Source organism: Petromyzon marinus, chromosome 43, assembly GCF_048934315.1.
Source record: "Petromyzon marinus isolate PM22_M1 ecotype Great Lakes invasive population chromosome 43, UKy_Petmar_22M1.pri1.0, whole genome shotgun sequence".
Taxonomy (NCBI): domain Eukaryota; kingdom Metazoa; phylum Chordata; class Hyperoartia; order Petromyzontiformes; family Petromyzontidae; genus Petromyzon; species Petromyzon marinus.
Window position 1 is genome coordinate 8,455,230 of NC_133709.1, and position 19,259 is coordinate 8,474,488.

The 19,259-nt window shown below is 43.4% G+C and overlaps 1 protein-coding gene across 3 annotated transcripts; it reads left to right on the forward strand.

Annotated features, from left to right (window-relative positions):
* The first annotated feature begins 1,736 nt into the window (after positions 1-1,736).
* Positions 1,737-19,017, forward strand: LOC116951622 (regulator of G-protein signaling 20-like). 3 transcript variants are annotated; one of them, XM_032970397.2, is made up of 5 exons: positions 1,737-2,686; positions 5,931-6,194; positions 6,985-7,074; positions 8,443-8,674; positions 10,455-19,017. In XM_032970397.2, exons 2-5 carry the CDS (start codon positions 5,956-5,958, stop codon positions 10,659-10,661), a joined length of 768 nt encoding a protein of 255 aa, XP_032826288.2. In that variant the 5' UTR covers positions 1,737-2,686; positions 5,931-5,955; the 3' UTR covers positions 10,662-19,017. The 3 variants fall into 3 exon arrangements, with proteins under 3 accessions (XP_032826288.2, XP_032826290.2, XP_032826287.2); XM_032970399.2 differs by having other exon boundaries at positions 5,934-6,170; XM_032970396.2 differs by having other exon boundaries at positions 1,739-2,686; positions 5,934-6,194.
* Positions 19,018-19,259: the final 242 nt, after the last annotated feature.

Below are 19,259 nucleotides of genomic sequence, written 5' to 3' on the forward strand. Positions count from 1 at the left end.
TCAGTCCCTGAGGCTGAGAGACTAAAGCATTTTTAAGATTCTTAGAACCAGGCAAAATAATATTTCGTGTACTTATATTAATTATTTGAACCGGGGGAAAGCTTTGCCCAGGTGGATTGACAATCACTATTATGAAAGTTATACAGAATATGCACATATACATAGGGGGAGTGATGGTGCAATGGTTAGAGGACTTTGCTGTGAAATCCGACAACTTGAGTTGTATTTACAGACACAGTGACGAAATGTCTGAACCAGCCCTGGGTACTCCTCACCCCTTCATATTGAGGCCACGTGAAGTGTCGAAGGCTCGCTGCTGGCAGGAGGTCACGCGGCAGACCAAGGTGCCATGGGTTGACTGACTGATATAACTGATAGATGCACCACCTGTGTCCCGTACTGTGCAAACTTGCTAGATTTTAACCCCTCGGTGCTCCGCTCGTTGTTGTGAGCGTTGCTCCTCTGCCCTCCTCTTCCCCAGCCCGTGTCGTGCCCGTTTAGCCCCCTCTATCCGGCCAAACAGAAGCTGCTTGGGCATGCGGTGTCTGGGCATGTTGGCTACATGACCCAGCCAACGTAGTCTCGCCTGCTGGAGCTCATGGGACTGTGTCCAGATCAGAAACCCAGTCTCTCACACACACAAACTCACACGCACGCAAGTGAAGGATATAGTAAACAGCACAAAGACAAAAGCGCGTATAAACTACATAGATTGTTGGGGAAACTTATATAGGTCGGTATGACACCAGGTTTCGGGACAGACCCAGGTGCTATGGTTTTGCTGGCTGAGATTACTGGTAGATGCACCAGCTGTATGACCTACTGTGCTAACTTGCTGCATTTTAGCCACCCGGCGCTCCACTCGTTGTTGTGAGCGTCACTCCTCTGCCCTCCGTTGTTGCTGGAGGTTGACTGCCTCCAACTGCCCAGTAGCAGATTCCTTCACGAGCCTCCTCCATAGAGGCCGATCTTGACACCGCTGGTACCAGTCGTCGGCAAGTCCACTCAGCTCCATATCCTCCTGTACCACATCACTCCATCTCTTCTCCAGCCCATGTCGTGCACCTATGCGGCCAAACAGAAGCTGCTTGGGCATGCGGTAGCTGGGCATGCAGGCTGCAGTGATTCATATTCGGTAAAGAACCAAGAATATGCTGGGATTGTGTCCAGATCTTCCAAGGATTTGTGAGCTCCTCACACAATCCAGCCTGGTAAAACCCATGATGGATAGTAGGCATACCAGCCTGAATGTGTCTACCCAGCGCAGATGTTCCATTAGAGAAGTCCACGTTTCGCGAGCATAGAGAAGGGAGGGCATGACTATGACCGAGAAGACCCGAAGCTTCGTGTGGAGCGACAGACCAGATAGCTTCCACACAGCGTTACGCAGCCAATGAAAAGATAATGCCGCCCGACTGATTCGGAGTGAGACCACTGCTGTCAAACCGGAGCCGGTCATAAGCACACTTACAGATACACACGGAATATACATCGTATGTTGAACTTCTTTTGCACCGTACGTAGCCAACCGTGCTATTCAAAGGTGCGGGAAATATATAACAAAGACCCCCCCCCCCCCGTATAGCCTTAACAGACTGTAGGGGCAAGTGCTGTTAGCGAGCACCTAACAATATATAATACGCACATAATCACACATAAATGCACGGTAAATGCATAGGTTACATCGCACACATACAGAACCACCCAAACAACCACATAGAATCACACAAAGCGTACACACGCGGGATAGATATTACTAGCTGCACCCACAAAATCTCGCACACAGATTCACTCACACACGGGATGGACATAGCTGACACAGCACACACACAGAATCACACACACACACATTTCCATTCTCTCTCACACACGAAATGTATATAGCTGACAGCACACACACAGAATCACACACACACAGCTCACAGCACACCGTCATTGTCACACAGATTCACACACACACAATGGATAGATATGGCTCAGCACACACACAGCATCACACACGCGGAATAGACATATCACACGGATAAACACAACTCACAACACACCGTCATTGTCACACAGATTCTCAACATAACTGGACAGATGTAGCTCACAGCACACAGTCTTGATATATATTCACACACACACATTGGATAAATACAGCTGACAGCACACACACACACGGAATAGACGTAACTCACACAGCACACGCAGAATCACACCCTCACTCACACGATACCATCATAACTAACAGCACACAGTGACTGCCACACAGATTCACACACACACACTGCATCGATATAGCTGACAGCACACACACACACAGTCACTCTCACACAGATTGACACTCATACGCGCGCACACATTCACACTGACGGGATAGACATAGCGGCCAGAGCAAGCGCACACACACACACTACACACACACAGTCACGCAGATTCACACACACACATACACATCACAGATTCACACACACACACGCGCATACACATCACAGATTCACACACACACACATCACAGATTCACACGCGCGCGCGGTCAGAGTGCATCATTCTCCGCGGTGCCGCTGGAGAGGAGAATCGGTAGCTGCCCGCTGGTCGTCGTCGTCGTCTTCGTCGCTGCTGCTGCTGCATGTGGAGGAGGAGGGATGCGCCGAGGTGAAGCAGAGACGAGCAGCAGCAGCAACAGCAGCAGTAGCGCATAGAGGTGAGCGAGACGGGAACGAGGCCGGGGGTTGGAATCGCGCACGAAGTCCATCGCTACTCACTCGCCTTAGCACAGCGGCGGCGGCGGCGGAGATGCCGCCGGCATGAATCGAACGCGAGCATTTATATAACGCCAGCAGCGACGCTCGCCTTCATGCTGCACCACTCGCATGATGGAATACCGGCAATTCACACAACGTTAGCGTTAAGACAATGCCGGCTTTGAAACAGTCATCGCACAGCGTCCACGACTGACATGAAGCAAGCACCCCTACCACCCCCACCCCCCCTTAGAATAAGAGCGTCCATCGATAGCATTAGCGCTAATACAAACGCTCGCAATTGATGCAGCACTCGCATGTCCACGCACAGAATTCACCATCAGCGCGAACACATTAATGGCATCGCAAAAAAACACAGCACCCGTCATTAACACATGCACACGATTCGCATTGAATTCAGCGTGAGCATCACGACGATATAGTGGCAGTGTCCCACACAGGGCATCCATCGTTAGCGTTCAAACTAGCATTATTAATACAGTGCTAGCATTACACACGCAGCACCCGTCAATGGCATGAATGCAACTCAGCATAACGTACGATAGTCGGTTGAATTCACATCTACCGTCTCCATCACTACCATAATTCCCATCAGCGGCTTGCTTTAACATCGTACATCTCCATCATTAGTATTAAACTAGGGTGCTTTACTAGCAGCATTATTAGTCAATTGCAGTGACCCTGCCATCATCACTAACATAATTACCAGCTTCATCGTCATCATCAGCACAAAGAAGAATAGTGTAACATCGTAATCATGACCAAAATTACTAGCTAGCACCTTAACTAGAATGTATACTTCTGTGTCGTATATCTAACGGAAAAATTTAATGCGAGCGTGAATGCATCTTAATTAACATCAAGTGTCATTAATGCAAGAGTATCCTATCAATAATATTCCCTTAGATTCATTATAACAATTTAAATTCGTAGTTCTTTATATTACCATTTCTAATACGTATAAATTCAACTCTATTCACAATTTAAATTAAAAACATGTTTTGTATTTTATATCTCTCACGTTAATCAATACAGTAATTATAAGTGTCAGCAGTGCTTATTACAAAATACAACGGTATAACACGGTATATTATTACAGTTCAGTATGTAATATTGGAAATTACTGTTTTCATTGGTGCATCAATTTAATGAAACAGTTTAATATTGCCTTTTATTGTGCTTTATTACAGGAATAGAAGTGCCTTGTGCACTGTATAGCAAGGCCTATCACAGGCTTTGCCTATCCTACACACTATATGCTGGTGTTAAATGTGAACTGACCTAATATATTAAGGTATTCATTTGTGTGCACATATAATGGACTTCACATGTAACATTATTTCTTATACAATAAAAAAATATAAACGTAACTGTGCATGTACTATGTTAACATTTTGATGTATATATGTTATACATTGAATGCATGAAAGGCTAACCTCACTGTGCCCTTATGCATTCAACACGGTGGACATTGCACTGCAGTAGAGCATAAACTGACACATTGTGCGAAAATATCGAATCTCATACATCCATCTCCCAATGCGTGTTCACGCGCAGATGAGTGTTGGCTAGTGCTCTGTGGTTGAGCTTGTAGGTACAGACCAAAATACCAAGTTCCTGTGGCCAGGATAGTTCGATACAAACGGAAACAACCACCGATGACATTCTTGTATTAATATGTGCACCCTTCTCCAACGGTGATAAAAAAAATTCTGCCACAGAAGAACGATTATGCTGCTGCTGCTAGTGATGATAATGAGGGAACTAGGTTGACCCTAGAGGGAATTGAGCTCATGTTTCCACGACTTGAGATAACCCTGCTTCTTTGCCAAATGAACCACAGCCCATTCCGGCTGCACACTCTCTAAACACAGGACCTCTATGATGAAAGGCTTCTGACGCGCGTATTGTGTGGGGGGTGTGTTGGGAGCTGTTCACACACTGGGTGCTGAAATTTTTACTTAAAACTTTCGTGACTGCAGGAATTCATATGCTTTAGTTCTTTCGGTAAAGTTGCGTAGATAAAAAATAAATAAATAAAATAAACACTACGACGTTTCGATCACAACACAAGCGATCGTCTTCAGGATGAAGACGATCGCCTGTGTTGTGATGTGTTATTCTTTCTATCTACGTGACTTCACCGAAAGAACCAAAGAATATGGGTGCTGAAAGTTCCAACAGAGTTGTGCCGTGGTGGAACTACAAGTAGGCACATAGCCCTCCGTCCAAGATATAATATAAATCAGTTGAAGACAACTGTTAAACCATGAAGCCCAGTAAACGTTGCAACGTTGAGCAAACATTGGCATATGGTTCGAACCGTTGGACGAATGTTGACGCAAAGTTGGTCCAACGTTCCACGTTTACTCGTCGTTCACAATTTAAGCTGTCTCCCTGAAGGGGGTTCCATGGTACTTGGTTACTCTTTTGCGAAATGACCGGTTGCAATGCCTTTACATCAACGACTTAGTCAATCAGTTTGTGCTACAGTAATCTAGTTTGCCTCTGACGAAATCAACTAGAGTGCACTTGATCTCATTAGACCTCGGAAACGAGGCACGTTTCACTGGATAATTCGTTGATGCAGCGACCACCATGCACAGCACAGGTGTTATAGGCTGCTGCGCTGTCATTGCTGTTGCGGTCTGCAGAGCAACACCATTTATTGAACACGACTGCACTATTCTCCCCACCCTCACCCGGCTGCACTCACTAGCACGAAGACTGATCAAATAACACTCACGACCTGCGTGGGGAGGCCCTTATCCAAAAGTGCATTGATAAAGAGCTGTCTGTATATTGGTTGTACCTTCTCCAATGAGGTTCTGATTTTCAGCGTGTTTGTCTATTTTTCTCTCTTCCTCGGCACATTAATTGTAATGAAATAGTTTAAGGCGATTACACTCAGAATGTATCATGAAAAGTAGGCTTTATTAAACAATTTAAGTCTTTATCAAACAACTTCGGGAGCAACAAGCACTATCCTTCGGTAACGAAAACCGTCTCTCTATGTAGTGTATATCCGGTCTCAAGCACGCACTACTAAACCACCGCATGGTGACGTGTAAAACGCTCTCCTCTTTGAGTTTTCCAATGTGGCCATGTAACCTAAAGGTCTTACGCCTTAGCGTGTCACGTGACAATGCTAACTATGATGATGCTGCTGTTATCTTGAACCAGCAGAAGAGACGCGAGAGGGCTGGACATGCGCAAGAGGCAATCCTCCGTTGGAGGGCTCACTGCCGCCACATCCACCACCACCACCACCACCGCAACCGCCGCCACCACCACCACCACCGCCACAACTACCACCGGCACCAGAGAGGGGTCACCGGACACACGCGCAACCGCCCGTGGCAGCAGGACCGTCCATCGAGGAGCCCCCCAACAAGGAGCCGCAAACACCTGCTGCTTCTGCTGGTGCTGCTGCTGCAGCTGCTCATGGTACCATCACTGCCATCGCCATCATCCACTTCATCTTCCATAGTCCATGCCGTGGTCCTGGAATTCGTGTCTATTCGCATCGCCACCATCATCGCTACCAACCAGAGATGGGGAACGATTGACAAAAAACGTTCCGGTCTGTGCTGCTCGTTCCAAACAGTGCTTATGTTCCATTATGATATCTTCATGATCTTATCTGGAGTGTTCTTTTAAATCCCGCTTGAATGATTGGAATGCTCCTTAACAATCTATCAGTGAACATCACTGACTACTAGCAGGTGTCCAGAATATGTACATACATGATATATTATACTGTGCATGATAAACAAACTGCCTGATACAAATAAACTCACACCTTGCGCAGAGTGGAGTGGATGAATAAAAAAAACCATTTCGAAGAACACACATTTGATTAATTAAATTGGAATGGATTATCAAACAAAAAAGAGATGAAGTTTCTAACATTCCGTTCCTATTGTTTTAACTCAGTTACGTCCTGCATTCTGTTGAATGACTTTCAATCATTTTCTGGAGCATTCATTAGTTCCATGTACCGTTCCCCTTCCTCGCTATCAACTTCACCATTACATCTGCTTTACCATCATCATCCACCTTACCATCATCATGCACTTCACCGCTATCAACTGCTTTGCCACAACCACCACCACCATGGCCATCACTGCTTCACCATTAACACCCATTTCACCATCAAATATACGCACTCGTGCATGTCCTCACCGTACGGCCCCACATCTACACGTGTGTGTGTGTGTATGCGTGCACCATGCAGCCTTGCCATCCGGAACCGAGAGGAAGAGGATGTGGGGCGGCGTACATCGCGGGACACAAAACTGGAGAGCATCCCCAGCCCTGGCGAGAGGTGGGAGCCACGGGGCTGTACTCGCTACAGAACACACGTATGCAGACAATCAGGGCCCAGTTGCTGTTGGGTTCGTTTGACCATGAGCTGCGGGGTATATGGATAGATCAGGCTATATTTTACGGTCAAGCCTAACTCTAAACCTAACACCAATCCTATCCACTCCTGGTACAGTTATACTACATGGGGCAGGGGGTACAAAATAATTGGCAAAGATGATCCCATATGAACACATTTCTCACTTCCCTACCGAAAACTGGTCAATGTTCAAAGAGTTTTCCAAAATTTGGAGTCACGAACCACAGCAATAAGGACTATTGGCAAATAGGGAAACACATTTTGCCCTAACAGACACTGGTTGGCTTCTGTAGTGCTAATTAAATACTTTCGAGGATATTTGCATTTTGGAAAGCATTACATAACCTGTGAATATGCATATTTTTCCATACTTATTTTCACTCGACAAGGCGATGACACAAATAGTAGCACATTTACCATTTGTTTCACAGGTTTGACGTTCAAGCCAAGTGGCTGCCCTGGCTAACACTGTGGGTGTATTAACCAAAAATGCGCACCATCTACTTCACAGTACAGGCGATCATCGACTTAAGTCGGTTTGACTTATGTCAATCTGCACTTATGGCGGGTCGCCAATTGCCACACCAGCGTTTATTACCAACGGTGGTCGGACTCACATTTACGCACGATGCTTACTCAGGCACCGCTTCTACACACAGTTTGTCGCCCAGCCCGTCGGCTCCTCGACACGCTCCAGTGCTAAAAACTCTCTGTGAATTCTTCATGAGTATTTAGCATTTCTATTGATTTCATCCTTAAAAACGGCTGATAAAAGGAACGCTTCGTGCTCTGGTGATGGTGTTGAAAAAATAAGTAGCAGAAAGGCGATTTCTGTATTCAATCCAAATAATCCAGAAATTATATGGAAATCAAGGTAAAAACCGTCATAAACACTATTATTGTACTTTATATATCATTGATTAAATATGCTATTTGTATTCGTATCAGTAAAAGTTGCATATCAGACTCTTGGTCAGGAACGTAACTCCTGATTGTATAATTGTTTCTCTGGGAAAATCTGTCTCGACTTACGCCGTTTCGAGTTACGGTACCTTTTTCTTTAGGAAAGTAAACCTGACGCAGTTCCAACGACCACCTGTAGACCCCATGAACTTATTCAAAAAAATAATAGGCTATGTGTGCCAGCATCACGGCCCAAATTAGCAAGTTACTTAATTGGGTAAAACAACGTATAAGCGTTAACTACCGCGGGACAATACTTAGTGACAGCCTTGGCGCTATAAGAATGGCACAGATACCAAAAATACTGATGATTTGATTTGACAACAGTGCTCCATCTCCCGAGGAGGTGCGTGCCTGGGGCCGCTCGTTCGACCGGCTCATGCGCTCGGCGGCTGGACGGCGAGTCTTCCGCGAGTTCCTGCGCTCCGAATTCAGCGAGGAGAACCTCCTCTTCTGGCTGTCGTGCGAGGAGCTGACACACGAAAGCGATCCCGCTGCCATCGAGGAACGCGCCAGGAACATCTACGAAGACTACATCTCCATCCTGTCCCCCAAGGAGGTCAGAGTCCATGCCTTCTGCATCCATCTGTGTCCATCTATCCATTCCATTCCCATGCACCCGCTGAAGAAATCTGTGCAAGAAAGCTCGGGGAGATGCACATTTGGAATTACACTGAGACAGCAAGATGTAAATGGGAGCATTAAAACTTTTAAGAAAAGAAAGTGGTTTGGACAGGACAAATCGCAGGAAGAGATTATGGTTACAAAATAGTAAATGGCAGTCAAGGAACAGAGAGCCTTGGAGATGACATCCAGCGAGGAAAGGGAGTGATGCAACCAGCTTATGTGTAGGGTTAGGTGGATTAATACATTGCAGGATTGTGAGATACGGTGACGGCTTCATCAAGCAGTGGACTGATCATGGCGAACGATGATTGATCAAATAGTTCAACAGTATATTAGTCCCTAGTCCAACGGCATTCACCCAGGGAACACACTCCGTACTTTTGTTTGACAGCGGCTGCAATTATGCTCATGATTCCTTGAACACTCATCACTGCCCTGTCTGCTTGCGATTAATACAGCTTCATCTTCTGGCGAATTAAAGTCGGTAACCTCATCAACAACTTCATGTTCCAACATATTTCGGCGAAACGTCTCCTTTGTGTGTCTAATAAACGGCAACATCAGGTCTAATGGAGGTCAAAATCTTGACCAGCAATCGTTCTAAAATCTGTTAAAATGATACTTCTCCATATTTTGCTGAATAAACATCCCCATCCTAGAGCGTCTCCACTGTTTTTTTTAAATCGTTAAAGCAATCTCCACGACATGCCTACTGGATGCCTGCATAATCAATTATTCAACACCTCCACATTCCATACCTTGTAATGAACACATCTACCGTACATAGTTTGTCCAAAGAAAGTGGAAATAACGATCATAAATTCATGACCATACTCTTGTTCCAAGCATCATCAGCAAACTAACAACTTTTATTCTTCGTCTGTGTTGAACATATCTACACTGCTTGATTGATGGAGGCCATCATCTTTAATGTCAATGCTTCAACATCTCAACTTTTTTTCGGGAAAACATCTACATTATATTGTGTGCCTAATGGAAGCCATTTTCATTCCAACCATCTCCAATTTCAACTTCTTCTTGTGTCTTGTGCTAAATAGAAATCATCATTACAATTATAAACCCATTAACAACTCCATATTTAATATTGCAACCATTCTATTTACCTAACAAATGCCACTATCAAACGCACTAACCCATTGACGTCTTCGCGTAAAACATCTGTTGTTCCGATTTAAAGCTTTCGTGACTGCAGGGATTCATATTTTTGGTTATTTCGGTAAAGTCACGTAGAAGGGAAACAATGAAATAATAAAAATATAAAACAATAAAATTCTCACGACGTTTCGACTGCAACACAAGCAATCATTATCTGTGTGAAAACCACAGCAAGAAATGTTTTTCTTGCAGCTGTGGAAAATTGTTTCCTTGCTGTGGTTTTCACACCTGATGATGATTGCTTGTGTTGCAGTCGATACGTCGTGAGAATGTTATTGTTTTATATTTTCATTATTTTATTGTTTCCCTTCTACGTGACTTTACCGAAAGAACCAAGATCATCTGTTGTTCCATTTACCTTACAAGAGCCACCATGAAATCCATTAGCATCCCCCATGCTTAACACGTCCACGCCATTCCATCCTTGTAACAAAGGCTGAGTTTTCGCCGAATTGACCCGTAAGCATCCTTCACCGTTACAACATCCGTGGCGGACGTCCGTGAGACACGTATGGCATTGGGGCCGTGCCGCGCAGGTGAGCCTGGACTCGCGGGTGCGAGAGGTCATCAACAGAAACATGCTGGAGCCCACACCCCACGCCTTCGACGACGCGCAGCTGCAAATCTACACGCTCATGCACCGCGACTCCTACCCGCGCTTTATCAACTCGGTGCTCTACAAGTCCCTCCTCAACTCCACCAGGGCCTCCTCGACCGCCGGCTCCTCCTTGTCGGAGCCGTAGTAGGCCGGCGACGGCGGGTGATGGGAGAGCGATATTTTTTGGGCCGCGGGACGTGGAGTAGGCGCGCAGACGTGAGCTGCGTTTGTAAAAAGATGTGTGGGTCATGATGGGCGTTTGTGGGGAGTCATAACAATGCTCCCTCCTTCAATGCTGGAGCCTGTTTGATTTGGGGTGAATGACACGTTCTCAGGATGAACTTTAGTGTGGGCCAGTCGCGGGGTCCAAAGATATAACAAGGGGACACCGAGTCGTTAACAAAGAGGCCTGTGGGCCCTCCCCTTCTAGAGAAAATATGAGATCCTTAAAGAGTTCTTTATGCTCGGCAAATCTTTAGGCTGAGCAGGGATAACTTTGCGTAAAAAGAAATACAAGGGCTTAACCTGAACGGGCCTTGAAGCCGGGCAGGAGGGTGTGTGCGTGCGTGCGTGTGTGTTTACTTCACTGTTTTTAACGATAAGCAGGGAACATTCCACAGCCCATCATCTAACCGACCATGTGACCACTCTTGAGCACAGTAATGCGGCTTGCATCTTTTATTTTTTGGGCCAAGTTGTACGGTGGCGGGGCGGTGGGTTGCCATGATTAACGAGTGTCTCCTCTTCTCTGACATCGGAGTAGCTTTAAAGAAAGAAGACTTGCTCGAGAGATTTCCTCACCTTCATTTGTTGCTTCAGGAGGTTGAGTTCGAGCGATCTTTTCCACGGTGCTGAACAGTGAGACACTTGACGGGTGGCTCAGTAAGTTGTTTCATAGCCTTTATGTGATGAGCAGTACAAGCCGAACCTAGCTGCTTGCTTGCTGCTCACGGATGTGCATGCAGCTCCATGATGCTCATAGTGCTTTGAAGGGTGGTGCCGGCTCAGAGGCAGCTTAAGAGAGGTAATGATTTAGGGACACGGAGTAAAAATTACATTTACACAAACGCATAAAATATGGGCATCGTTGCCTTTTTGGCTTTTAGTAGTTTTTAAAATGGACTTTTTTAGACTTTGTATCTTCAGTTTGATGAGTCGGAGAGCAGATGCAGCCTCTGAGTTTCCCATAATCACCTTCTCCAGTTGACGAACATCTCTACCAACTTGGAAAATAAAATATGAATGTGCACGCCAGTACAATGCACACATATATTATATTATTAAACACACTGAGGATAAATACATTGAAGCAATCTGGAGAGAGAAATAATCTCCACAATACCACAGGGCTTGAAATGTGCCAAGCACCCTGTAGTTTTCACCAGCCTTGCTAAAATGCTGAAAGTGTGGCCGTGCTGAATCCTACGGCAGAAAAACGGCAATGAAAATGTGATAAAAAAATATTATCTTCACTTGTACAGATATTTTAGTTTTCCTGTGAGCTGCAGTGACAGTGCTGAAGGGAGTCAAGGGCGATATTTCTTCCCTGCCTTTCTCACCAGAAAAGCTGTGTTCTCTCTCGACAGTCTAAACGGTGTCTTCAGCAATGTTTAGGCTGCAGCACTGCTGCTGTGCAAGCCCAGGTCAGCGAGGCCTTCGTAATGTGAAGTTGGGTATTTTTTGTTTAATTCCTATCGATTTAGGCCTGAGGGTGAGACATTTCATGGTGCATAAGTGACCGGTAAAAGGCATTTTCGGTGAGCAAATGCCTTAACAAACCTTTCAATGAATCAATTTATTTAATTCCAAGGCCTAGATGAGGGTTTCACCATGGGCGAGGTGGACAGCATGCTTTATTTATTGATTGGTTTTGGCTGAATGCATGGGAAATCTCAGTAGTAAGCCTTTCCAAGTTATTTCCATAAGGGCCAGATTTGCATTATGTGATCTGGCCAGAGATTGTGAACGTGAGGGCTGGGGATGGGGTGAACACTTAAGTACACTGAAATTGAACGGTGCCAATATGTTGCATGCAATTTACTTGATGTTTACGAACTACGTGAAAAATTATGCGCCAGAGAAGTCTAACTTTTACGTTGTGTTGCTTCTTTTGCGCGGTAGAGTTGAGCTGACTGAAAGAACACTCTCTTTTATTTACTGTAACCATTAATAAGGTTACGCTAGGCCCGCCAGCCTGTAGAGCAACAAACCCCTCTCCCAGAGAAGCCAGTTTCAAAGTGCTTGACAAGATACACAGTGAGATGGCGATTCTCCTGGGGCAGTTCCCGAACGCAAGGATCTGAGGCTCTGCCACATATGAGAATCACCACAATGGACGTTTCTTATCCCCGTGCCTCCATTCGCATAGCACGATCGGCATGCCACAACTCAAGATGAAAGTTGATTAAGCCAAAAAGATGGGGCGGGGGGGGGGGAGGACAAAAACAACCACGAATATTCTATCAATTATCAGCAAAACAAAAATACACCAAGTTATAACTGTAAACAAAACATTTCGCACATTTATTTCATTTAAAAGTATGTAAATATATGTACATACAATTGCGTGTGAAAGGCAACGCAAGTTTGAAATGTGTGTTGCGTTGGTCTTTTAATTTATAAAGCAGGGGGGTTTTTAATTGTTAATGTTTCACGAGCAATAAAAAATATATATAGAAAAAAAGAAAAGGATTTCTGTAAATACTTTATGAACATCAAGTCCATTTCCTTCTAGGGGTAGCAAATAAGTAATCGGGACAGATTTAATTGCTATTCATTTATTTTTCAGATCAGATATGCTTTAGTTGCTGAAGCTCAAAGGTTTCACGTGCTTGGTATATTACTTTAAGGGGGGAGTGAGTGCTGACGCAGCTTCAATTTGCAAGTTGGCGTGCTTTTTGTGACTTATTTTCAGTCTGAGATTACATTGAGATCTCTAACTGGGGCTGCAAAATAAAATATATATTTTCCTTCACGTTAAGTGTTAATTTTCTTCACCTCGTGAAAACTGTGCCAAAACATTACGTTTGGTGGCAACATCAACATATTTGTATAAACTTTACTGCTACTTACATTTTTCTGGTTGTGCTGTATAGCCCCCTGATGTGGTTTTGGGTTGTACTGCATGTTGTTCGACATGATGTTGGGAAACGAATAAGCTCCCAGCACATGGAGCAAAACATCGAACATTCATTCAGTTCCTGAAGAAGCTCCCAGCACCTGAAACGAAATGTCGGACATCATGGCGAACACGCTGTTGAACCCGAAAACACATTAGTGCCGTGAATGTTTCTTAGAATTGAAAAGAAAGAGATGTGGATTTTATGACTGTGTAATATCCCATTGTGAACATTTGGAGTTTGTTTTATGCCAAGATGTGGGTTTGACATATTTTATTGCGAACAGCATCTATTGAACCAAGTGTGAAGTCTGCCTTCTGCCATTGTGCAGTGTGTAATGCAACCCAAATATATGGACGTGGGCTGCACCTATATGCTATGAAGCTACATATAGCGTAATGCCACCAATGTACATTATTTTACTTACACCACACTCTTCGACGGTACGGTATTCTACACGGCAAGCATGCAACAATTCATTGGTTAAAATATATTCAAACGGTCACAATATATTAATTGAATCATGCATCGTACAATCTATTATTTACAATTAAAGTATGTTTAAGCAGAGCGTAATTTCTCAAATATTTTCTGGGTTAATAATAGAAGACTGGATTAGGTGGCAGATGACCAATATCCACAGCCATAGCGAGTGGTATATTGGATGTGGTGTGCTGGGTGAAAACATTTTTATTGGCCACTGACCCAAACAAACCTAGCTGAAAGTAAGCTCCATCTTCAAGCTAATGGGTGAAACCAGATTAGAGAGAATACAAGACGAATAAAAGACTAACAGGAACTAGTTATTGACAAAAAAGTAATACCAAAATTGGTAAATCACTCAATATGGACCTTATCAAGGTAAAATACGACATTGAGAGGTAAAATACGACATTGGGATTTGGCTCCTGAACATATTGCCATACGCAAGAATAACTCCCCGTTCAAATATGGGGTAGTGCTCACGTCCATTTATGGCTTTGAGGTAGTAGTGAAAAAAAAATCTACATTCCTATGGCAAGGATCAGCCTCCCCCATGGGACATATTTGTAAGAATGTATGGCCATGCATACCAAGATTAATAACACGATGTAACACAAGTTTTGTACCTGGGTAGCAAGTGTTATTTCGTAATTGCTCATGCCTAAAAACCCACAAACTTTGCTTTTGTGACTAGGACAGTGGTATTTAGAAGTTTACCTATTTTCAATGAGAACACGGACGAATTTGTGTCATTTCGTTCGCATAAAGTCAGAAAACAACAACATATGAATCAAAATGAACATGTATTTATATTAAAGTAATACAAAAATGACTACAAAAGATTTAGAAGTGAGTAGTTTTTCGAGATTGTTCCTCCCCACAAAGAACTCGGTCCGCTGTGGCCAGTCCCGCCTGTGATAAGTGCACCTTGGTGTCTAAATCTTTAGCTGGATCTGGTTGTGTGCTAAGTCGGGGGGTGTTATGGAACTCAACTATTTATAAAACAGCATTACATTTGACTACTGCTTAGGTTTTTATGGTTGCGATGTGTAGCTCTCAAATGGGTTTGCAAGTTGTGCCATGTATTGTTTGAACATCATGCTGAACAAGACGCGGTACATTAAAAACCTATCGGCGAGTATTACATTTAATGTAACAGTGTAAAGTACATTGTGTACTTTAACTGTAAAGTTTTTTTTTATTACACTGTAAACATAATTACGTACTGTATGAGTCACGTGCATTCTATCGAATAAGGCAGTTAGCAGTTTTGTTAACATAGTGTTTACCACTAATCGTGCGTGCAATTTGACGTGGTCGTCAGCATGAATTTGTTCTGAGGTCAGTCATTCAGTCTGTGAGACTAAGGTCTGTTAGACTAATATCACAAGTCATTCAGAGTCTGGTAGACTAGACCTCAAATAATCTTCTTTTTGTTTTGCTTGTGTATAGAAACACCAAAAGCAAAAAAAAACATAAAAAAGAAACATATACAATATATGATGAACTTTGTAACATTTATTTTGAAATGTATTCGCTTTTCCACAAAGCAAACAGTTCAGTTAAGAGAGTTTTATGAAGTTGCAGTCTACCCCTTTAGGTCGGTTTCAACTTTAAGTTCGAGGGCAAGTATGTGTGAGCGTCTTTTGACGCGGGGAAAGCCGAGGCTATAGTTGAGGCGGATTTTCGAGATCGGCGATATCCTGCAAAATGTTTTTGATTGATTGAATCGCAATAGAAAACTATGATGAAAAAAAAAGTATTTGTTTTCGTTCCAAGTGATCTTGACCTTTAACAAGGGTGAAGGGAACATCTCAATTTAGAGCCCACATAGTCTGTTATGGGCACATTTTCTTTATTTATTCACGTTGACTCTGCTGGTTTATAGTACAGGTTGATTCGTTTATAGATGCCCCCCACTGATTGCCAATGACCATGGTCTTGTGAAGTATGTGACTGGTTGAGACGTTTGTATGTTGGACTGGCCGAGATTGAACAATTGCATGACGCCGGTGTGTCGACTGGTATAACCACACTAAGATTTTTTTTTCTTGTCGGGTCACAACAAAGACTGCGTGTATGTGGATTGTTTATTAAGTGTGTAGAGATTGGTGGGAGGCTTGTCGAGGCTTTCAAATAAATGTATCCCTATGACTTTGGTGGGGTATCGTCAGGATCACGAGGTGGTGGCAGAAAACTAGGAGAGGCCTTCATCAAGAAGTGGATTAAGGCTGACGATGATCGAGAAATAGATCACCCTTTACATCTCATTTGCAAGATGGTCATATGCTGCTGAATAGATTGGACACGAAAAACCACCGCAATGATTTTGTACATTTTTTTAAAAATCTAATACCTGAAGCACTAGATCGGCAAAGTCAACAGTGATGCCAAACGTGCTGTGCGGGGCAAAGAGAGATCAATGCATGTGTGTATCCTTGTCTTTGACCCAAGACCGTACAACACTGTAACGAGCGGTGCATTGTGGGTCCAGGTTATTCATCTAGCCCATCGGCAACAAGCAAAATGCTCTCTGCAATCATTATTTGGCTGGTGCTTGAATCATTGAGATAGGTGTCAGTTATTTTACATACGTTTTCACTTAAGTTACTCAGTGAGCTACGAACTACATTTTTTTGGGAAGATGTTTTCCATGCTGTAATATCTGCGTTTTTTTTTAAATACAGCTGTACAAAAAAATGTACTCTACTTGGATATATCTACAGTATGTACATGCACAGTCTCTACAATGAGCGCCAAGCGGTGTCATTTTTTGAGAACGAGATACCGAACACATTTTATACAAACTTACTCGAACGTTAAGCTCATTTAAAAGTCCTACCTTTGTGTAATAATCAAATATCTATATAGTATTGACGTTAAGGGTGCCCATACTGAATAATAAAGTAATACGTTTGAGTCCATCCGTGTTTTTATCTCGTTCTCTAAACTTTTGTGTGATCGACTAGAGCTCAGTCGTAGTCGAAAGTGCATCTATTAGTGTTGATTGTGTTTAATGTGTGCTGTCTTAGAATGTGTCAGATTCCAATTCAGTGGAATTGGCTGATGCTCTATGAGCCCAAGGCCCCCTACTGAGATGAAAGTTCTGTCGGATGCGTCGCTGAAGATGTGTGGCCATGTTGTTCCGAGGAACTTTTTCCGAACCATACTTTTCTATAATCGGATAATGTTCTGAAGTTAAATTCAACAGCCTATTAATGGCAGCTCAAATATGAGGTTATGTGCAATGTAATTTGCAACATGGACTATAAGACTAACATGTGATAGACATGTCGCCTGATATATACACACACATATGAAAAGTTGTATAATTTAGGTCACTTTATAATTAATGAAAAATGGGACCTAAAGCACACGTGGCTGTGTGGAGGGGGGGGGCGACTATCCTGACACTCAGTAAGTTAACAAGCATAATCTATATTGTTGATTCCCACTACTGCCATCCAGGTAACTTAACTTACGCATGGTATACCGTAATCGCAAGTCCCCCATAACAATGAGCTAGTTGGAAAGGTTGGAAAACGTTCATCTTTAAGGTCAGATCGTGTGTCTGCTGCACAGCAGCTGTGGGATCTGGCAAGAGGGTAGAAAGCGTTGACGAGAGGTGTGGTGGTATCAACGGCTTTGGCCAAGATGACATCTTGATCTGGAGGAATATAATCCCAATGTCAAAGTGCTGAGCCGACGTTGCTGAGATAATGGGTCTGAATGATTGTAAGTCAGCTAAGATAAAACCAGGTTCACTGCACAAAATGGCATGACATTTGGTTTTCCAAATTTGCCTCAACATTAAATGTACCGAACTGGATGACCGACTTTGGAAAATCAAATTCTACTTAATACAATGATTTAAAAAATGTATGTGCAACAAAAAAATTAAATGCTGAGTGTTTGGTGTGTGCACGATGCTGCTGACTACAACGCTAATTTATATTAGCGTGGCACGAAACACACACAGTGGGCCACCACCCCTGGAAATTGGTGCTATTTCCACCAATTTCCCAACAAAAAATCCCATTGCACCTGGATTTTTTCAGTCCACCGATCCTGACGTGTGACTGATGATCGTAATTGTTCTTGATCAGGAAGAAAATGTAACATAACATTTTTATTTCCCAGTGAGTATTTTCTATCGTTCCATTTTTGCCAATGTTTTAAAAACTGTGTTGATGCAGACTTTATAAGGGCTAAGTGTGCATATAACTGCATGTCATATTAATACATGAATGCTTGTGTCATATAAAACACATGCACACAACCACACAGCTCACATTTCACTCGGTGCTGAATGCGTAGTCACAATTCTAGCGCCACCTCCAGTACTGAAAATGCTGCATCCCATCACTGCACCCTTGGTGCTCATTTTAGGCCAGGCTGGGGAGACCCAGACCTTGTTCACATAACGACTGCGACTGGTGATGTGCAGGATGAGGAATTAAATCTGGGTGGCTGGGACCATAATGCAACATTGAATCACTACACCACCACTTGCCACACATGCATACACACTCAAGCACAGAAATATTTTACAAAGCTCTTTCTCCAGCACCAGAAATAGCAGGTGGGTCTAGAAGAGAGGCTTTTCATTTTCTCGATTCATGCTTAACCTTGCTCTAGAACTTCCTGTCAAAAAGGCTGCTTTGTGCTGGTGCATCACTTTCTAACAAAGAAACATATTTACTCATTTTCTACACTAAGAACAACAACGGATAACTGTAGATGGATCCGACTCGATTGCTCAACTGTATGAGTGTGAAGCACTGCTTTTATTTCGTTTTTTTTTCCCCTCTTAATATGTAAAGCGTACTGTTATGGCTTGATCAAGTTGGCAACATTTGTTATATTTCACTGCGAATTAAACAGCGCTATTTGATTTCACTCTCATTGGTGTCAAAATCTCTGTACACATTACCGATGAAGTTGCATGTCTGGTGTTCCTCAAAATGTAGTCTTCTATCTAAACTAACACAGAGTCCCCTTTGCAAAGGAGATCTTGGATTTCATGGCCACGCTTTGAATTACATTGAGCAACAAGAAGAGGAGCACGTGGATTAGACAACACACGGGTTTGAGACAAACAAACAAAAAAAAGGACTTGGGATGAACACATCACTAGCAGG